Source organism: Myiozetetes cayanensis, unplaced genomic scaffold, assembly GCF_022539395.1.
Source record: "Myiozetetes cayanensis isolate MyiCay16 unplaced genomic scaffold, myiCay2020 scf3, whole genome shotgun sequence".
In the NCBI taxonomy this organism is placed as follows: Eukaryota; Metazoa; Chordata; class Aves; order Passeriformes; family Tyrannidae; genus Myiozetetes; species Myiozetetes cayanensis.
In genome coordinates, this window is record NW_026087521.1 from 15,662,980 (window position 1) to 15,686,253 (window position 23,274).

The following is a 23,274-nucleotide window of genomic DNA, read 5'->3' on the forward strand; positions in this document are numbered from 1 at the left end:
ATCAAAAATTTTTCATTTTTGTTTAGCCATGGTGAAAGAGCTTATTTAATTGCACAATTATGTGTACTTCTCATGCTTTGAAATATTTGCTGTAGATACATCTAAAAGGTTAGTTGATGAAATTCTTAATATTTATGTATAGTATTATGGTTTTAGTTGGAGAGGTTCATAAAACATCCTTCGTTGGAATAGGATTAGTACCAGTGGAATTATCCTTTATAGCTTCTGAGTTTATTTAAGAGTTGTGTGTTCTTTGTGGGCTGCTAAAGTTTCAAATGTCCAGAATTCTCTTGGGTTTCTTCCAGTTTCTTTTCTGAACATTGTGTGGATGTTTGGCATTCAGCAGGTTCTTATCCCAAGAGATAAAGCTGTCTATTTGTGGGGGACCCCAGCTGGTTCTGGGCTCTCTGTAAACTGAGATACCAAAGATGGAACTTCTTACACCTGGCAGAGGGTTAACCAGGGACAGTAGGACTGTGACACAGAGTGGGTTTCCTGTTAGGAGTGTTAACCTATTGTGTTAAGACATGTGGCTGTGTGTCCAATCATGAGTTGTTATGAAGTGGTAAACCAATGCTGTGTATACATGTGTCACCCAGAACTGTATAAAGGTAGCTGTACTGTTGCAATAAAGCAAGCTGGTATCCTGAAACCATGTCACCATCCCGCCTCGACCGCGACATCTATTCCCATAGAACTGTCAATGCTTCAAATACAAATATTTCCCAGTTCTGCTTAGAACTTGATTTCATATGATGAGTTAAGCCAAAGAATACTTAGAGATACCTACTGAGTAGTTTTAATACTTTCACAGCTTCTGATGGACATTCAGTTTCTCTGCTGATTGAACTTTTAAACTGCAGAGGAAATTGTTTTGCTTTTTAAAAAAGAAAATCTGGGTCTCAAAAAGGCAAAATATCAACCAAGACTAATACATATTCTTATTAAATGGTTTACTGTTGTTAGTAAGAACTCTCAGAACAAGTGATCTGTTCAATATACGTGACAGATAAAGATTAATGAATTTGTTTTTTAATTGGAAACTGGGGTGGCCATACAATGAACCGATAATGAAACTGTGGTAATAGGTGACATTTGATCTATCTTTGTTACGTATTCAGTCATGCTAATGATTTTTTGGTTGATGGTTAAGGAATGCATAATTGTATGTGCAAAATTATGTTCATGTTTAATTATATTGTAAAACATTTTTCTGACACCAATAATTTTGTATTAGGATAGTGTTGAAGTTTCTGGAAAAAAGAACTCTAATTGTAAGATTTGCAAAACTGGTATTTTCAACCATGTGAAAGCATTTTGAATTGGAAATGGACATAAAATTTATTTAGACCTTACTGCTGCTGTTGAAAATGTGTGATTAATAAGGACCTTGTCTGTTGGCCCATCTTTATATGTCAGCTTGGTGCTGAAGTGATTAAAAATCTTGTAAGCCTTTCATAATTGTTTTAATTAATTTGTACCATAAAGCTCTTTTTCATTTTAATAAAGCTATTTTATTTAGCTCACTGGTAGTTATTTTATATCTGATTTTATGGTTGTAATTACTATATTATACTTTAATCCACTTGTAAGTGCTGTTCACTGGGCATTATAATTAATTAATATATATTTTAAATCATATTTTTATGTTTTACCATGAAGATTATATTTGTATGCTATTACAGAGTTCAGAGATCTTAGCAAGAGTTGAGACTGACTGTAAAATCATTTGGAAATTCCTGACTGCTGTGAGCACTTTTTAAATAACCAAAACTTACTATTTTTATGGCAAATTAAAACAAAAAAGGAAAAAGGGACAAGAAAAAGATATTTAATATGATGGGGAATTTAAAAAGTGTGAGGCATAAACCCTCTTACACAGTTACAATTTAGAAGAGCAGCCTAGAGAAGTCCAATGGCGGTACCTTGAAGTAAGAAGTGTCTAATCAAACATAATTTTCTCTCGTGTGTTACACTTTGAATATGAAGTTCAGGGTCCACTGGAAAACAGGATGTTTATTTCAGTTTTAGCTAGAGGGGTAGATCTTTCTTGATCACTGCTAAATGTTTTTCCTAGTAGTTTCTTCCATTTTTTGTTAGCACAGTATTGTTACTTTCATTTGAGGCAACGAGGCCTTCCGTCCTTCCTTCCTTCCTCTCGTATTTTCTTCTGTTGCTTTAGTATCAGTGTCTTGGGCTTTTCAGTATTGGAGTATCAACCATATCTTCTGTGTATGATGCAAATACTTCTCAGTGATTTCATACATTCTCAGTACATTCAGTGAGCTAAATTCAAGTGCTCCACTATGTCTAAATTGTAGGCCTTGAGGAGAATATAATTTATTAATATTTCGGGGTTTCTACCAGTCATATTTTCATTTTTTAGGACTTTGCAATGTATATTTTTTTAAATACTTTTGTTGTAATTTTTTTACAGTGGACAGTTTTATCCACTTATAAAAAGCAAACTAACTCTGGAACAAGATATATTGCTATATATATAACAAAATAGCAAGTAACAGGATAAGAGGAAATTGTGCTGGGAGAGGTTTAGATTGGATATTAGGAACAATTGCTTCACCAGAAGGATTATCAAGCCATGGAACAGCCTGCTCAGGGAAGTGTTTGAGTCACCATCCCTGGAGTTATTTAAAAGAGGTACAGAAGTAACCCTTAGGGAAATGGTTTAGTGGTGGGCTTTGCTATGTTAGGTTAATGGTTTAGTATCATGATCTAACAGGTCTTTCCCAGCCTAAATGATTATATGACTCCATGAAAAACAGGAGTGCTAGTTTGTTTCTACTGCATGTTTTCTAAGGATCAAAGCACAAAAATAATTGTGCATGTAAATAGCAGTGCCAGTAAGCTTCTGTGGCAAAGGATGGCTCATTATTTTGCTGTTCAGTTTGCTTTGGTGTCAGAGCAGTTACTCTTGTAGCTACTGTTTTTAAGAAGAAGCTTAAAGTAGCTCTTCATGAAGAATACTCACTTTTCTTCCTTTTGTTGAATTGAAAGGCATCTTTACTAGAGATTCTTAGCTTAACTGCATTTTGGATAATTTTAAGATAATAATACTTTTTATATTTACAAGTATACAGTATTGATAAAATAGAGTTAAAAACGAACTGCTCAGGGTATGAAATATGAGTAAAAACTGAACCTTAAGTAATATTCAAAATTCCAAAACTAGATCAAAGTCAAACATCTGAAAACCTGCTAGGGTTGATAGGAATCTGAGTAAAGGTGAACACCAAAAGGTTAATGGTCTGAAGTGACAAATTATACAAATGTATGTGGTGGCACCATGCTGTGCCACTGCAATTTGGCAGTTTGTGCATAATTTTGTATTATTTCGCGCTCCCTCTTTGCTTAAGTGTAAGGTTGCCTAGGGACTCATTCTAACAGCATCCCCTAGTCAGGACAGCAGTTGAGTCATGCTTTAGTACAGGTTATTTCTGTCCTTAACCATTTAGTTTGTGATTCTCTAGACACTTACAATTTTAATTTTGGAATCAGTAAAACAGCATGAGAAGCTGACATTGAACATGAAGAATAAATATTTTATGTATATAGGCTCTTCTGGCTTGAGGAGCATCTGTTTAAGGTGTCTAAATGTGATCATTCAAAATAATGTGTCCAATAAGGGTATTTAATAAAAATATGATTAGTTATAAATTGATTTTATCTACAAGTTACCTATGGAACCAGTATGCTACTTCAGAATGCACCTGTATAATGTATTTTATCCTTTAATCAGAAGACTTTCTTCACCCAAACTTTATGTATAGATTTATTGAAAGTATTGGGAAACTTATTAAATATAATTCTCATTTATTTTGAATTACAATTAACGCATTAGTTTTAATTGTAAAATAATTTTTGTATCAGAAACTTAAGTAGAAGTAGTTTATATAAAATATTTGAAGTCTTAAAGCTGACAGTAATTATATATCTTCTTGTTCATTGCTCATACATACTTATTTTCATTGAAATGGAAAATTTAGATTTAGATTATGTCGGTCCAAATTACCTTTATCAGCAAATTAGCCTCTACTCACAATTACTTACAAAGTAGGAAGAATTAGATTCTTTACTCAATGCATCTTCTATTCCAGTCTTGCATCAATTGGCTGTAATGCACAGAATTTAGTAATCCATTTTTCAACTTGCTTAGACTAGAAAGCAACTTTCAAGAAATTCATTATTCCCATTAACAACTGTAGCTGAAATATCACAACTGGCACAATTTATTGTTTTTCATTACTTACTTTCAATGGCTGTAAGCAACCAAATGAAATTTTTTTCTGCTGTGTGAAGAACAAAAGTGTTTGTGAGTTAGTAACTTCACTTAGAAATAAAACTGACTTTTTTTGCATCCTGCTTGATGTAGTGGATTATCTAATTATAGTAATCTGCAATATAGGTATCTAAATGTGACATTAAAAAAATAAATTTAACACAGTATCTCACTTCAGTGTATTTAACTTGCAGCTAAATTTGCCTGGAGCAAGGGCAGACACACGGTAGTAATTTAGTATTTGTCCTGAATAACTGACCTAATAATGGTGGACTGGGCTGAGAACTGGCAGAGGACAGTGCTCAGAAGGTTGTAGTGAATTAGGCTACATCTGTCTGGCAATCATTCACCAGTGGTGTCCTTCAAGGTTCAATTCCAAGACCACATCTATTCAGTATTTTTATCAGTGATCCAGATGCAGGAGTTGAATGCACCATTGGTAAGTTTGCTAATGATACTATACTGGGAGGTGCTGTTGTGTCTCTTGAGGGACGAGATGCCTTGCAGAGGAACCTTCTTAAATGAGAGCACTGGGCAGTCATCAATGATTTATTCAAAATTTGAAAATTTACCAAGAACATATGACTAGTTCTGCTCCTTCTGTGATAAAGTCACGCTGATCATAAGTATAGCTTGGGAGAGGAGTGGCTGGAGAGCAGCCCTGCAAAAAGCGATCTGGGTTCTGGTTGGCAGCAGCTCAGTAGGAACCAGCAGTGTGCCCTGGCAGCCAGGAGGGCAAACCTCATCCTGGGATGCATCAAACACAGCATCACCAGGTGGTCAAAAGGATTAATTATCCCACGGCATTCAGTGTTGGTGCAGGATCACCTTGAGCACTGTGTGCAGTTCTGGGCCCCACAACTTGAGAAGGATGTGAAAATTCTTGAATGTGTCCAGAGGAGGGCAAGAAGTCTGGTGATGGGGCTGGAAGGCATGTCCTGTGAGGAGCAGCTGAAGACTGTGGTCTTGTCTAGTTTGGAGAAGAAGAGGGTGAAAGGCAACCTTTACTTTTCTCTATAGCTTCCTGAGCAGGGGAAGTGGAGAGGGAGGTGCTGAGCTCTTCTCCCTGGGATCCAGTGAGAGAAGGCATGGGAATCATTCAAACCTGCACCAGCGGAGTTTCGGACTCAACATTAGGAAGCATTTCTTTAATGAGAGAGTGGTCAAATGCTAGAACAGGCTTCCTAGAAATGTGATTAATGTCTTAAACCTACCAGTGTTTGAGGCCTTAACAACGCCCTTACAAAGTGTTTTAACTTTTGGGTAGCCCTGAAGTGGTCAGGCACTTGGACTGGATGATCATCGTAGGTCCCTTCTGAATGAACTGTTCTAACTGTTTAGAAGTTAGAGGCATGCAAGCCTTTGTGTGGAAAATGAAAATACAGAGGCTTCTGAAGCTTCTACTGTCTTCAAAATGTGGACTTCTAGACATAAACTGCTATGCTTAATTTTTAAACCTATTTCTCTAAGGTTGCAGAACATATATGGTTATCACATTTGTCTTCTCCTTCCAATAACTTTTCAAGCTTAAGTACTTCCTTCATGATCATTTTCCAAAAGGAGAAACATCTCCATTGTGCAGATTTTCAAGACCTTTGTAAAGCTCATTTGATGCTTCTTTAAAAAACAAACCAATCAAATAAACAAAAACCAACCAAAAAAAAATGTGACCCAAATTGCTGCTGAGGAAGGGCTACAGAGCAAGTCCCACAGTTCATTGTCATATTTGGAGTACTGGCTTCATGCTCATTGCACTTGCACAGTGAGAGTGGAGAACGATCCTTGATATTGGCTTTTGTCTCTCTGCCAACTGGGGCAGCTGATGACTTTTGCAGAAATCCTGGGAAAGAAGGATGTAAAGGTGATGGGAGGATATTAGGTTTGTAGAGAAAGGAAGAAGATTAGTCACAAGAGCTTGAGGCTGGAACGCTGAGGCTGTTATGGGTAGTGGAAAATCCATCACAAACTTCTCATATAATTTTAGAAATATTGACAATATGTAGGCACAATATACAGTGATAAAGCTGTAGTACTTTTCCTGTACACATAATGACAGAGAAGGAGAGGGACTTAGAAGAGCACAAGATCATTACACCTCCACCATCATTCTCTACCATTTCACATCCCATAGATCCCATATAAGTTCAGTCTCTTATATAGCAGAAATATGTAATTAGCTACTTAGTGTTATACATAGAAATGAAATGAATGATTTAAAGATTCATCTATTTTTATATATATAGCTGTGAATAAAAAAGTTCCCAGGAGAAGTAAGAGATGTATCTAAGGTGTGCATATAGTTTTATATATTTGTCTATATTTATATTATGGAAGGGTATGCCTCCAGCAACATAGATACCAGGTCTGGTGGAGACACAGAGAGATGCTTATCCACAGATGGATGGAGGTTGACACATGCCATGGAGAAATACCAGTGCTTTATACATTTTCATAGATATTTGTTTTCAATTATGAGTGGAGATGGGATGTTGTGATAAGTGGACCTTTGGAGTAGTGTGTTGTGATGTCTTATTTTTTAAAAAAACTAATTGTTGCTTGTTTTTAAAATCTTGAAGATTTTTACTTCTCGTTTCCACATTGAAACACTGTATTATATTGGCTGACACTTTCATATAGCCACAAAATACATCTTGGGGGAAAAAAATTTTTGAACAGCTTCAGTCTATGTTATAACTTAGTATCACTTAACTTCTGTTACCTTATTCTTTAGGTAGTGTTTCCTGTAATAGTGCTACCATACTCTCAGGATTTTTTTTTTTTTAAATTCCTTTAGTATTTTAGTGCTGCCTTAGATCTTTCTGAGAAATGTGAAATTTGGAAGGTGAGCATTTGCTGAGCTGATAATACACCTTTGTGAATGAGGATGAAGGATGATCTGGGTAGGAAAAATATCTCCCAATAATGTATTTGTATACAGAAAGACAGTAGGAATGTCTTATTTAGGCTTTAACAAAGACTTCTTGTCATAAATTTGTCCAAAGCAAGACGTCAGCATTTCTGCAGTATTTGTCATTTATACCATGCTAGTGTCATACTTGAGCTTGTTAACTAAAACCAGTTAAAAGAATGTCTGTGATGCTTTTTGGAGAAAATTCTGGCAAACTTAGGCAAGCCATGTAATAGATGAGTTCTGTTAGCTCTAGCAATAACCCATGCAAGGGATTATCACAGCTTTCAAATAGTAAATGTGCTACAATAAACACAGCTTGTATAGGTACTGTTTTAGAAACCATTGGTTTGTACAGGCTTTATTTGCATTTATTTGTTACACTAAGAAATTGTTTAAGCTACAAATTGGTTAAGTTTTCTCACTGTATTTCCTACACATTAATCTCACTTTTTTTTTTTTGTCTCAAGTGAATGCAACCTTTGTATGTTCTTTCCTTATATTTCTTTGACTTCTTAATTTAATATTGTCTTCTGTTTATTACCAACACTTTATTTTTGGAGGCCTTTATTTTAGGAGGCCACTTTGTCTCTTGTAGTCTTGCCCCAAATAGTTTGTAACCTAAGAAATGAATGATATATGTACCTAATCATTTCACATTATATATTTTTGGGTTGTATTGTAAGCTCTGATCTTAATGTTCTCTTAAGATAGCACAACTCAGACCAGTTGTTTAAGCCATCTAGAGGCAGAAAAATCAGTCCAATGTAATGTTTAACTAGTTTATATTTTTGGTTATTTTCATTCAGTTGTAACAACTTGCATGCACCACCACATTTTATTTCCTTGAAGTTGGAGGAGTATTTTATTGTTTTAGACAGTGCATTTAATACCTAAGGCTGCAGAAAAGTTGCAGTAAAATACCTGTTTATTCTGTCTTCAGAACAAGTTCATAGGCACTTGGATCAGCATGAGGTGAAATACTTGCAATTTGCTTTCCGTTGGATGAATAACTTGCTGATGAGAGAAGTCCCTTTGCGGTGTACCATCAGGTTATGGGACACATACCAAGTAAGTACTTTTTTTAAACCTCCATAACTCTGGTAATGTGTTTTGGACATGCCAGTAACTTTGTGAGTGGTTTTTCTTGAACCTTTTGCTATAATGTCATCTGAAAATCATCATAATGAGAGAAAAAGCCTTCAATGATCACTACTACTTAAAAACATTTGATGTCTTCAGTCTTCTTGCCCTTCAAAACCAAGCACTTGATGTCATGATAGTTTATAGTACTAAAATGAACACTCAGAGTTAATGTCAGTATTCCCTTCTGTCTCTTCAGACAAGCAAAACATTGAATTGTGCTTAATCAATGGCCTCCATTGACTGTGAGTGCCAGGTTTCTTATTGCCCCATATGTTTAACTACTCAATCCAATACTAGCTTTCAGTCTTCAGTTTTCAGAATCCATCCCATTGTCATGTCTTCTGTCTTACTGTTTGTCCAGACAAAACTCTTTATGTTACTGACCTCTGGTTGCAGTAATTATTTTTCCTCAGTAATTTCTTTCCTGACTGTCAAGAGAAAGAGTTGATATTGGAGAAAAACTGTTTATCCATTCTTAGTTCTATTACTTAATGTTACAGTAGGTTCTGGCTGCAATTCCTGGCTGTGTATTTAAACTGTATATCTTTATCTACCAACTTTGTTGTTGAAGTTAATGGGAAAAAGAATAAACAAGAAAAAAGTAAAAAGATTTTAAATTCCGTAAGAATTTTCAACTGAATTACTTAGTACATGAGGCTAATTCACAATTTATGTCCTGTAAAGAGATGTAGCATCTTTAAATATCGGTGTCTTTATGTCTGCTCATTATGTATCAATGTTCAGTTAGTTTCATACACTTTAATACCAGAATGTCTACTTAGACCATCTATCCAGACCTCTAGTAGAGGGTGGAGAATTGCTTGCTATTCATTTAGTGATTCCAGTAAGTTGTTTCAGTGAAGTGTGATGGTATCCAAATGTGTGTTAAAATCACGTAAGAGCACTTCCTTAATCCAGCTAACCAGCCATAAGTGCCCAAAAAATAGATTTTTTTTTGCCAAAGCTTCACTTTGAGCTCATCTGTAAGCTGTGATTCTGTGATAACCTTGAAAAACTTCCTTTGAAAACCAAGTCTGTGGCTAATTTCTCAAACTATTGCCATGTTGAAGGAAACTCTTTTTCATTGCTGGTCCATAGGCACCTCTCAAGGTACACTTCAATGGGATCTTTATCTATAACAAGGGTTTCTGTTGATTTAATTATGATTTTTAACAAATTCTGCTATATTACAGTAGTTCTCTGTACTGTTTAAAAACTTAATACTTAAATATTTACATGGGATTTCCAAGTGTATCTTTTAAATTAAGGTTTCTTATACCTAAATATCTAAATGAAATTCTTACACCTGGACTGAGACTATTTTTTCTGTATTAAAGAAAGCTTAAGGAATAATTCTGTGTTTTGAGTTGGCAGGTGCAGCAGATCTGTGCTGTTTTCTAGGTTTCATTATTTAGTAGACTGTAGTGTATGCATTTCTAGTCTAATAGTGTATTTAAAACCACTAAGGATATCTTAATGTAGACACCTACTTCTATTACCAACCCTTTTCTTGAACAATCCCAAGCAATTCCTCAAATTGCTAATTGTGTTTCAGTTGTGCTTATACTAAACTTATTATCAACCTATAATATGGATCTTGTCACCCTGAGAATATGGATAATAAATGCAGTTAATCTGCAAGAAAGGGCCAGTAAAGTTTGGGCAAAATTTTTGCTAAAGTGTTAAGTATTATAGATTTTTACACAAATAACTTGTCACTAAGGCATTCCACTGCATGTGATTCCTAACTTAATAATTTGCAACTGTATCAGCAGTGCTTCTTTCTGAATGCAAAACACTTTAGAGATGGAATTTTTTCATTTGGTTGTATCATCTGATTCATATTCTTAACTGTAAAGCCTGCTAAAGGCCAAAAGGTCATTTAGAGATGTATTTTAAAGAAGTTTTTCAGAGGGTCTACCTATGGATGATCCTGTGGTTTTGAATTTGAAAGAGCAATGTAAATGAGTAAAGGCAAGAAATCTAGTAGGGGATCCTATTAAAAAAAAAATTAACTTTCTAGATACTGATGGGAGGAACAATCATACTAATGATTGTAAGGGCCTGGATAGATGCTTAACTGCTTTTCACACTGTACTCAAAGGCTGATGATCCTGTTATCAGGCTTGCTTTTGCTACCTCATGTCCTAAAGCACTAAAGTAAGGAAACATGGTGGTTCTGCTTAGATTTACACATTTTTGCCATCTGCTGTTTCAGTACCTGCTCAGTATGTGCATGTACTGACTTTTACTTCCTGATATTCTTCAACTGCTGTAAACAGAAATGCCTTTAACTGCAGTATAAGCTCAGAGAGGTGAACTAATCATGTTGCAATGTAACATCAGCCACAGTGGGGACTACAGGCATCCCTACACTGGTGATGTGAAGGCTTTTGCTCAGACTCTACCTACCTTGTGGCTCTGGGGAAGGGATGGGGCATTTTGCAAGGCACTGCTTACAGTCATCTCTAGTCCAGTGTGTGACATGATTTGGGAACAGCATAGGAGTGCTGCCAGAGGAGGGTCAGGTTAGGTGTGGCAGTCAGGTTCCTTCATGTGGAGGGAATGGGAAGGTAGGCGGAACTGTCAGATCCCTTATGTCTGCACTGGGAGTGCATTCTGGCTCCCCCATTTCCTGCAGAAATCCAATAATTAGAGAATAGTGGCCCCTCTTAAAAGGAAGGGTCCTGATGATGATGTTTTCACAGAAAATAAAAATTTTCTCTCTTTTGTCTTCCGTTCTCTCCATCAAAGCTGAAACCATACCTTGTCTCACTGAGCTGCCTGTTTTCCTCTGTTTGCAGTGGAAAGATAAATATTGTGCTGTTTCCAGCTTAAATTCTAGATTGGTCATTCTCACAGCAGGCCCTAGTTCTCATAAGCTGTGTATTCAGGAGAATAACAGCACACTTAAATAAACTGCTGTTGTATATTTTCTAGTGTGACAGATAACTGCTGTTGGCTGGAGGTGTTAGAACTGCATTCTGTCTCTTGAAATTTGTAACTGTTCTTCCATTAACTTTGTGAGAATAGAACTGGACACTTAAATGGTGTCCACCTCTGTCTTGGAATGTACAGTAGCAAAGTACTCTGGCTAGTGTCATATTCTCTGTCTAGTTTAATTTAGGATTCATCAATAGTTTTTAGGCTCTGTGACGTAAATCACTGAACACAGAGTCCAAAATACCTGTACCTAAACTAGTTAAAGCTGAGGGGAAGAGAAATTTGGAAAGGTTCCCAATTCTCACTTCAGTGAATACTCTGTTATTCTGTAACTGTTATCTGTGAAATCTACTAAAATACATCACTGTCTTCTGTAGCACAACTGTATAAAGTATAAAAAGTAAAGACATTATGCATCTTACTTACAAAGGATATGTGGAGAGAGCTTCTTAGTCATAAATATTTAGTTTGGTTTATTCTTTAACCTGAATTGAATTTTTATGGGATTGGATTATCCCACTTTTTTGCTTGATTTAGGTGCTTTTTTGTTGTTGCTGTTTGTTTGTTTGTTTAGTTTTGGGTTCTTTTGGTTTGATTTGGATTTTTTTGGTTTAAGAGAAATACCTTGTAAATTCATTCAAAATAGAAATTGCTTGTTAAGTTACAGCCAAGACACTCAAATTTTATGTATGTAGAACTGATTAATATGAATGTTCATAGACTTTGTCAAGTATGACAGATTTCACAAACCAAAATAATGTAATGTAAGACCTCAGTTTTATCTTTTGTCTTTTATTATATCTTGGCTTTTTATCTTTGTGGTCGTTTTAATCTAGGCCTTCCCTGGTGACCAGTTTGTAACCAAGGAAGGGGCAGTGTTCCCAGTATTCCATACGATTTTTGCGTAAATCAGGGTATAAATAAGAAGGGAGGAGAGGCCTTTGCTCTCTTCTCTTCCGGCGAGGTTTGGGAACAGTGAGTCCCTGCGTTGGTCTCGCTTATCTAAGGCTGAGGCCTGCAGTGACCGCTGGCCTGACACGTGGAGGATTGGAGAGTGCTGACCATGTCTGCCAATCCTGCTTCTCTAAGGGACATGGTGAGATTTGTTTTACTAGCTATTTTACTAATTCTCGGGTTTGATTGCGCACATCTATTTGGTGTCCCTTTTTGTTCCCTTTTGTCCCTTTTTCCCCTTTCCCTATCTCTTCAGGGGGCATTTGGATTCCCTTTTGCTGTGTACATAGCATCTTAACTGTAATATACATAAAATATATATTTTTTATATAACTAACTTGATTTTCGGGCTCTTCAATTTGCATAATTTTTTTCCTTTGCTCTGGGGGAAGAAGGAAGGGGGAGGGGGGGCTGCTACTGGAGGTTCGGGCATTTGGCAGGGAGCCAAGTCTGAACCATCACAATCTTATATTTTGTCATCCTTTTTGACATAAAGGATTGGTAAAATAAAGTAGCATGACAACTAAATTTTTCATGAGGTATAAGTGTTTAACATATTTCTATGGACTTAGAAAATGCAAGTCAGTTTTATGTTTGTTCATTTCCAGAAGGGTGTTTTGACACTATTTTAAAAATTACTTTGCTATATGGAACTGACTTTTGTGGGCTTCTAACTTAAGATTCAACATAGTGTATTAGAAAAGGTGGAGATGTCTCAATGCTCAGCATCAGGGTTTAGGGGGGGCAGGTCCTCTCTGACCAACCTGATCTCCTTTTATGATCAGGTGACCCACCTGGTGGATGAGGGGAAGGCTGTGGATGTGTCTATCTATGTGACTTCAGCAAAGCCTTTGACACTGTCTCCCATAATATATTCCTGGAAAAGCTGGCAGCTCATGGCTTGGAGAGGGGCACTCTGTGCCAGGTTAAGAACTGGCTGGAGGGCCGGGCCCAGAGAGTGCTGGTGAACGGGGCTGCATCCAGCTGGCGGCTGGTCACCAGTGGTGTCCCCCAGGGATCAGTGCTGGGCCCAGTCCTGTTTAACATCTTTATTTATGATCTAGATGAGGGGACTGAGTCCATCATTAGCAAATTTGCAGACGACACCAAGTTGGGAGGGAGTGTCGACCTACTGGAGGGCAGGAGGGCTCTGCAGATGCACCTGGATAGTCTGGAGAGTTGGGCCGATTCCCATGGGATGAAGTTCAACAAGGCCAAGTGCCGGGCCCTGCACTTTGGCCACAACAACCCCTGCAGCGCTACAGGCTGGGCACAGAGTGGCTGGAGAGCAGCCAGGTGGAAAGGGTCCTGGGGGTGCTGATTGACAAGAGCTTGAACATGAGCCAGCAGTGTGCCCAGGTGGCCAAGAAGGCCAATGGCATCCTGGCCTGCATCAGGAACAGTGTGGACAGTAGGACGAGGGGAGTGATCCTTCCCCTGTACTCAGCACTGGTGAAGCCACACCTTGAGTATTGTGTTCAGCTCTGGGCCCCTCAGTTCAGGAAGGATATTGAGGTGCTGGAGCAGGTCCAGAGAAGAGCAATCAGGCTGGTGAAGGGACTTGAGCACAAGTCGTATGAGGAGAGGCTGAGGGAGCTGGGGTTGTTTAGTCTGGAGAAGAGGAGGCTCAGGGATGAGCTCATCACTCTCTACAACTACCTGAAAGGAGGTTGTAGCCAGGTGGGGGTCGGTCTCTTCTCCCAGGCAATCAGCAGTAGGACAAGAGGGCACAGGTCTTAAGCTCCACCAGGGGATGTTTAGGTTGGATATTAGGAAGAAGTTCTTTACAGAGAGAGTGATCAGACATTGGAATGGCCTGCTCAGAGAGGTGGTGGATTCACCATCCCTGGAGGTTTTTAAGATGAGACTGGATGTGGCAGTGAGTGCCATGATCTAGTAATCACAGTGGGGTTGGATCAAGGGTTGGACTTGATGATCTCTGAGGTCTCTTCCAACCCAGTTAATTCTGTGATTATATGATTCTATGATCTACACTGTCCTACTCTAAATAAATATTTTAAATGTTGGGCATCAAAGCCTCAGAAGTATCCTTGCTTCAGACTAAGACATTTTATTGATGTTTGCCCTTCAGGCACTTTTGAGATCCACTGTGTTTATGGAGCTGTGTTGGGGGGAAGAAAGCAATGCCATTACAGTGGTGGCATCCATTCTGAGCTCTTCATTTTTGACTAGAAATGACAATACAGGACTTGAACGTCAGTGGTTATATGCCAATACTTAGAGCAGAACAGTGTTCAGTTTTAACTATCAGTATTTTTAAACTGCTTTAATATTGAGTTCAAAACTACATTTGATTTGTAGACAGTTTGCAGCTGGAAGGAAGTCTCTAACAATGCCATCAAATCATCCTGATACAAGATAACACAATGTTATGCTGACTGGTTTTGGTGTTGTAAATAGGACAAGCGTTTTCATAGGCATATAAGTACTGTAGAATGAAATGCATGTATTTTTCATTAAAGTGTTTTCCTTCTGATGTTCTTACATAAATTACCTTTTCATACTGTCCTTTTTGCAGTGATTTCTCTGTGTAACTCACTCTGTCAGTAGTACAAAATTTTCAGAAGAGATGCTGACACAGGTTCTGTAGCTAAAAACTTGCTCAGAAGGAAAAAGAACACAAAAAATGAAAAAAAAGCGGTAACTATCTGTATTAGTTTTCAATTCTAAATATGTGGTATCATATGCTGTGTGACTGTTCAGAGTTCAAATGTACAGCATGATAGTTTCACCTGCCATGAAGCCTATTTGGTTAGCACTCTTTAGCTGCTTGCTGTGTTACCAGCTGACCAGTAAGTAGACTGGTGATGAACGTTGAGGGTGGATAGGGAGGGAACTCCAGTCTAGAGGCTTTCCTTTTACCTATAGCTCTGGAGGGGAGTAGTGCTCCCTCCCCCTCCCCCCACCATGTGGTGTCCCATGGTCCCAGCAGAGACAGACCACAGGACATGGCAGCAACAGGCAGGGAGAGAAGGCAGAGAGAGTTTATTGTTCTGGATAACGTCTTAAGTAGCTCTTGGGGGGATTACAAGACAACCGGTGGGGTCTTACAAACAACCAATGGCAATAAGGGTTAACAACCAATAGATGAGCTTTCAGTTGTCTCTTAGACATTCCAAAGGTATAGGTAAGACTAAAGGAACCTTGGGAAGAAGAAAGGTTTACACAAAGAGTTACAAAGCCATCTTGGAAGCATGTTCACTTTAAACAACATCAAAACTTCTGTATTTTCTTATACACCAAAAGCATACTGCAGCAGGCTGGTATAGCTGGCATGAGTCACACACTCAGACTCATTGGATACACAAAACCAGGCAATGAGATAGGTACTGTTTACAGGGCCCTGCTGTCCTTCTTTGCAGCTTTACCTTGTTCTTGTATGAGGAAAATTTTAGTGTTACCGAGATACCTTAAGGCTTACAACATAAAATAAGTGGTAAAGCATGTTTATAAGGCATACCATGTGAAATGCAAAACAGTTACAAAGATTGTATACAAAGGTATAGGAAAAAGCAAATAATAACACTGATAGAATTTGACAGTACTGATGAGCTGATTTACTGTCTCACTGCTGAAATAGGTTTTTCTCCTAGTTTCTGTTCCTCAGCTCCTTGGCAGTTATCTGTTAGTTTTCTTCAGATTAGCAAAGTGAGGAGGCTGCTGAGTACCGCAGCCAGGTGCAAGGGAGGGAGGATGAGAGAGAAGAGCTGTGATTCCAGCCCTAGTGTTAGATCAGAATGATTGCTTGTCCTTATTTGCCATCTTTCCTAAGAAGATTTTCCTTTTTGGTAGATAGTACATTTCTCAGGTTGCATCCGTTAGACACGCTTGAATAGGGAGCACTCATTGCTGGTAGAGCCTGCTGACTTATATCTTTCCTCCTGAAATCCTGCAGATGGGTCCAGAGAAATATTTTTTTTTCCTCCTTGAAATTCGTTATTTCTTCTTAATCCAGGAGACCGATGCTTTCTTTGTGCAAGATAAACATTATTATTTTTTTTTCTCAGTTAGAACTAGTATTATCACATGTAATTGACCAGCCATTTATATTCTTTCCTTCTTCAAGGAGAGCTGACCTGTATTTTTCCTCTTTCTGACTTAGTGTTCATTTTTATTGTCGTGTTAATTCATGTTGGACCTCATATACTCTATTGGCCAATATGGTAACAGACATATTTGTTTCTCATTTATTTGTTGGTATCATTTATGTAGCTCATTACTAGCTTTTGATCAATCAAATTTTGTTTAAAAGTAGGCATCTAATTTTATATTGTAATAAATAATATTGGTACTATTTTCCAGAAGTGCTGAGATCCCATAAATCTTATTGGAGCTCACAAAAAACTGCAGAAGCACAGGGTTTCTCTTTATCCAGATGGAAAAATAGATGTCCAGGGAATTATTAAAATAAAAATTTGGTCACAGAAATTGACACCACTATCTCTTCCTCCACTTTCCCCTACCCCAAACAAACAAACAAACAAGAGATAAAGAGGGGGAAAAGATATTATACAGAATAATGATTTTTGTCTCATCATAAGTCATTGGAATTTAAGAAGTGTTCAAAAATGCAGTTATAATTTTTTTCCTATGTTTCTATTTTTTTATGTAGACTCAATCAGAGATTTTCATTCCCTGAACACAAGAATGATTTAAATCTGTCTTCCAGTAGTTGTCTTGTGTTTAGTACTCTTTTTAAAAAAAATCAATTAAAGTTGAAAGTGGAGTGCATTTCTCAACAGACACTGTAGAATCTATAAAAGAAAGACATTATTACTACTCTGGTCTCAATCAAAGCCTTAAGCCATCTGAGACAAGAGACTCAAAATACATCTGCTGAAAGCAGATTTAATTTTCCATGGCCAGGAATATAGAGAGCCTAAGAGCTCTCACTGTTCCAGTGGTCTGGACTTTTTTTTTTTTTTTTTTTAATTAGAAAGCATGGTTTGGATCATAAAGATCCTTGAACTAGGCTAGGTTAAGTGGACAAAATCAAAGATTTAGAGTGAGAGCAGAAGAATGGGGAAGATATATACCTTCCCATCTTCTACTAGTTGCAAGATTTATTACATATCTATGTTACATTTTTTTTAATGCCCATTGAGTATTATTAAATGTGTATCTAATTGTTTTAAAGTATGCTGTTTAAAACATCCCATGTCAGTGATTCTTTTGCAATTTCTTTTTTCACTGTGAAAAGAAATTTTCCTTTTTTGATTTAACAAAAGATTCTTTTGAATTCTCTTCCACTTACTTCTTTGATTTATCAGTATTTGTGTCAAATCATTCTTTATTCCCTTTTTCCTCATCAACTGTCTCAAACCTGTTTTCTGTCTCTATATGCAATCACTTCTTTTCCAAGCTGAAAATATCTGTACTTAAAGTAGCCATTTGTGCTTCTTTCTGTTACATATTAAATGGAGACTTTTTCAATGGATGAGCACTCCTTAGATTCATAAATCATATTGCTTTCTATTTTTTTTCTGTATTTATAATTTCTCATGCCTTTTCTCCTGTTGAAAATGATTTTTTTCAGGTAGGTATTTGTAGTTCAGCCAGCTTGACTGTCTTAGTGGCTAATATCAAGGATGACATCAGGTGTTTATACTTGGCAGTGTTTTTACCTTTATGTGTATATCCAGACTGAATTTCATTTGGCATTTTGTGATTCAGTGACACAACAGCTTTCTGTAACTTTTTTGCAGCCAGCTTTATTTTTTACCAGTAAAAGCCATCCTGAATAGTTTTGCATCTCTACCAAACTAATCTTTTTCAAGACCACCTGGTATTTTAGTGAACAATGCAGATCCTACTCTTTTAATTTTGTCCTTTTAATTCCTGGACATTTTCTCTCTTATTTGACAATAACTTGCTTTTAGAATGTTGCTTAGTGACCTTGTTAGAAGTGTCTGCATATTGGAATATTTACTATCCAATTACTAACACATGGGTAGGATCATGTATTTCAGATTTCTATGCATTTGTCGTTTTGACTGAATCTGTCCAGTAGGTTAAATGTTGTGGAGTAGAGGAGGCAGACATAGTGGAATATAACCTTTCCTCCCAGGTGTGAAATGTGAACATAAAAGTTTGATTTTCTAAGGAAATAAAGGTAAAAATACTGTATGGCTTGGTAGTGACACTTCTTTTCCACCTGCCATATACCATAAGAGAAACCAGCTCTGGGATTAAAAAGCAACAGCATCTTCTGGAGCCTGTACTCAGGTTATGCCTCTCCCTTTGATTCTGGCACGTCTTGTTTTCTCTTGGGAATATTTTTTAGCTTCCTACCTGGGAGCTGGAATTCAGCATCCTGCTGTCTGCTGAGTCCAGCCTTGATCTTATCTTCTTTCATTGTAATTCAAGGACACCTTTTCATATTATTCTCTTTAAAAGTAAATGTAAAAGTATGATTTAAATCAAATTTAGTTATTTGAAACCATAGGAAGTTGTGAACAAGTGAGAAAAGAACTTTTTATTGCAAGACTGGCAATCTAAACATGTTCTTGTTTTAACATAACATCCTTATTTTAACTCTGCATTCCTTTGGAAGATTCTTGATCCTTTTGTATTCTGCAAGTATTTTCTCTTGTGTCAATACACTCCTGCTACATAAAGCTTCCAATCAGCTTGAGCAGTTGAAAAGTTTTAATATGCTTCGAATCTTTGTCAGGAAACTCACTGTCATCACCTTCTACCACATGGATAGTGGTAGAGATAACTTCTGAGATAACTTTGTTGCCAGGGTAACCTTCCACTGGAGAGAGTTGTGCTCATTAGGAATTTATCATGGCAGGCAATTATATTTCAGTGATATAGCACTGAAGTCAGTGACCTCTTATTGTTTATTTTGTGCTAACCGCAATCCGGAATAATCTAAAACTCAAAGAAAAGAAGGTAAGAGTGTTAGTCAAAAAAAGAACCACACTGCTTTATCTTTAACTGTATACGTAGTTTCTTAAGCAATAATTCAGCTTTTCAGTGTGACTTTAAAATACATTCATTCATTTTTATATAAATATCAGTCTGAGGTTTACTCCTAGAATAGAAAAAAGCCAAATGGTATTTGTAGAATTATAATGTTGTGTACATACTGTTTGTACTCTTTTGTTGATCATCTAAGTCTAGTTTGTTAGTTGTTTCTATTTGTTTTGTAGTTTCTTATGGAGAGACAGGGTTAAATTCTCAGTGAAAGCAGATTGAGTGGGTCCTGATTTTGCACTGGACCACATTCTTAGGCAGATAAGTATTCCCATTCAGATTCCAAACTGTGATCTGCACTTACACTAGCAATTATAAAACTGACAGTAGCTGCCTCTGTGAGATGGTTAAATATGATTCCCCATAAAAGTTGAAATTGTTATCTGGCATAAATTCATGCCTTTGAATGGGTTTGCATATTACTTGCCAATCCATGGGAATTTCTGTATTTAGAGGTCTGTCATATCTAGGACTAGTTCAAGTTCCTAGTCTCTGGCCTTCCTACTTGTGGACTTACCAAGGTGGGGTTCAGTTTGAGATATAAATGCAAAAACATAGGTGTCTTACTGTAAGTTTGTATGCGTTCATTGCTGTGTTAGGTATCTAGGCTGTTATAAATTGGTATAAGAATTTAGACAACTCACTTCCAATTAAACATTGATATATTTATTAAGCAAGCGATAATAAAGCAAAGACAGTGCTGGGTGGTCTGGGGAGCCAGTCTGCTTTGCCCGAGACACACATTAAAATGTAGCAAATGTCTCTTTTTATACATTTTCAAGTCCCAGGTTTTGAATGCAAATGTGTTGTGGCTGTGAGTTCCTGGCTTGTTGCTAGGTGGTTATCTGCCTTCTGGAGTTTGTCAGGGATGAAAGCTGTAGTTCTTATCAGCTGTAAATTCTACTGATACTGACACTTGTTTGTGTAGCAAGATGTCTGTAAAACTTATCTTGTTGAATTATAACAAAAGTTTCTTATTCCCTCATACACATAAGATTTTATGAACAAAGTTAACCCTTCTATTACATAGGCTTCACCTAATAAATAAACTCAGAGGAGCCTAGAGAGAGATTTAGAGTTATTTATGAGATTTATGGTTTAGAGTGGCTGGTCAGCTAAATCCCTTTTTAAGCTCCATTGAACACACTCACTACATCTTTATTACCTGTGTAGCTTAAGTACACAGCATGCTTGTAGACACTTAAATTTAGAAGTCTTTGTCTCAAAATGGAAGCTGAATTTCTGTGAAAAGTGAGTTAAAATTTCTTTCATAATATTCAAAAGTGCTTTTAATGACGTGACATTCTTGATCACTAGATCAACTGTTTTAACGTAAGCAAGTGTGGATTCCAAATATGTTCATGTATTGCCAATTTTTGTCTGCTTTTCTTTGGTAGCATTCACTGACATCAGGAAAGATTCAAAGTGGAAAATGAAAGAAGGAAAAAGTTAGGTACCCATGCTTTCTTAAGAGGAAGACATGCAAAGACATGCAAAGACATGTCTTAAACCATACAAAATCAAAACTCAGTGGTATACATAGGAAAGCTTGTAGGTTTTTCTAGGTTCAAGTTCTTAAAGGCAGCTTTCAGTATTTTTCAAAAGATGTTAATTTTTCTGTGATTAAATGGAAGTTGATTGTGAATGCAGAGAGGATGAGAGAAAGTACTTTCTCTTATGCTTAGCTTAAAGAATGTGAATGATCTCATTGACTTCCATAGAACAACTCATGAATTTTATTATTTAAGCATGTACTCTCAAGTGCTTTATTGATCAGGGTCTTGATGAATGAATGTAGGATGCTAGTAGAATGCTAGATGTAGTCTAGAAAATTGTTTTGCTCCTTAGCTACTTTGATGTAGTTGGTTTCTAGAAGAAGGCTTTATTAAAATTAATATCCTTGGAGATATTCAGATGCCAGATGGATGTGGTTGTAGACAACCCTGTCTAGGTAACCCTTCTTTAGCAGGTTATTAGGATCTTGGGAGATCCTTTCCAACTTAAGTGATTTATGTTAGACATAAGTTAAATGAGTATGTATTAAGAGTAGCTGCTTCACATCTGTTTTGCCTACACAGATTGGGAAGTCAGGAACTGCGAATATATCACATACATCTAAATGAAGCAATCACTAACACATTTTTAGCCTTTGCTTCCACACATGCTGTTGTTCATTACTACGACTTTCCTTACACTGATCTCATGCTTTCCTGCCCCACAATGTGCTGAATCATCTAGAATGGCAAAGGTGAATGTCCTTCTGATGAGTGAGCTATCAGAGGTTTCCTGGCATGCTGAACTGTCTGTCTTTGTAGTAATTTCACTATTGCTTTCAGATGATATAATTTTCTGTTGGATCTAGATGAGTTTAATGATCTGTCTCCTTATATGACTGTGTAGCTCTTTATGTTGGCATAAATGAAATCACCTAAGTACGTGGAAGGTGGTGAGCCAAAACTTACTTTGTCTTAAAGCAGCTCTGGAACTCCATTTTTAGGACATTTTTCATAAAGCTGTCTTTGTACGTGGATTATTTTTTTTTCCATTCTATAGGAACTCTGCATACTCTTGAGTGTATGGTTGTTCTCTGAAAATGGTACTCCATGCTTTCTGTTGATTGAATAGGTATTCTCTCAGTTTACTCACACCTGAGTCCTCTGAATGATCATATTCTGAAGTATCACTACCAGATATGATGCTATTGGAACTTAATTCTATAACTTACATAGTTTTTGTCACACAGATCTGCATAAACCAGATTCTTAAAATAGGTAATATCAGTGCTTCTGAAAAGTATATCATCCTTTACATACAGTATTCTAAAAGTTGTAACCTGTTTTACTTCAGTTATTCCTGGTTTATCTTTAAAATAGTACTCCAGTGTCTGTGTAATATGCTGTTTATTTCAGTTATTCAATTTCATTATGGAACTGCCAATACAGTAATCTAAAACTAGTATGTGAAAGTCAAAGAGATTTCTTAATTTTAGCTATACACAATAAAATTTCCAAAGCCAAAATTTCCAAAGGATGGCTGTAGTAATAGGTAACTCTAAGTTTGTCTTTGGGGCAGTTGTTTATGACAAACTGGTTCACTGTTGATAAAAAGTACCTTTGATGATGCATGAAGCAGCTCAGATCCAAGCTACTGATCACTGTCTGCAGCATGGCTTTTACGTACACATGGATTTCTCTTACACTAAGGAAAGGAGAGTAAGCTTCCTGCATTACTTTAAAAATAGATTGTTATGATTAGATCTTAACCACTACTGAAAAAAAATTTCAGATCTATTGTAAGCATTATTTAATACAATATAGTAAAATAATTGCCACTGTCTTTGTAGGATGTTCAGTTAAAATTCATCCAGCATAAGTTATGCTTACTTGTTTCACTTTTTCTTCCTTTAAAAAAAAAAAACCAAAACAAAAAACAAGAAAAAAAAAAAAAGAAACAAGGGAAACACTGCATTACAAGCTTTCTTATCTGAAACTTCTTTCAGCTTACTGGTTATGGGTTTTCTTCTTATACCCCTACTGTTCTTTAAATATGAGGGTTAGTGTACACAGGACTGTTGCATTCTGTTTGTGCTCCTGTTTGTGTCATGGATGCAGGGGCACCCCAGTGTAGGTTGTCAGCAGGGATGTGGAGTCATTGTGTAAGTCACAGTTTCCAGGGGAAGAAGCCGGAGCACAACAGGAACTTAGCAGGACACCTGTGCAATACAAGATGGAGCTGCTCCTTCCTCTCATCAGCTTTACTTATGTGTCTTAAGACTACATTACTACGTTACATTATTAAGACTAAATTACTACATTAAGGCTACCCTACATTTTCAAGTTGTTTACTTTAGTATTTTAAAATGGGAGTCTCCTTAGTTCTCTTTTCTGAAGATCCTGTTAATTCTGTTGGTTATTTGTGTTCATAGAGGTGAACACTAACAACAAAACCATGAATGCCATTTGATTTTTTCCTTTTCTTTCTGATGTCTTGTTGTTGTAAAACCTGAACAAATGTAAAAAAGTCC

The 23,274-nt window shown here is 36.8% G+C and overlaps 1 protein-coding gene across 1 annotated transcript in view; it reads left to right on the forward strand.

Annotated features, from left to right (window-relative positions):
• TBC1D22A (TBC1 domain family member 22A) overlaps nucleotides 1-23,274 on the forward strand; it is a 166,168-nt gene that overhangs the window by 82,881 nt on the left and 60,013 nt on the right. The window contains exon 11 of the mRNA XM_050324196.1: nucleotides 8,149-8,276. Coding sequence (XP_050180153.1) covers nucleotides 8,149-8,276 — 128 coding nt within the window. The remainder of the gene's footprint in view (nucleotides 1-8,148; nucleotides 8,277-23,274) is intronic.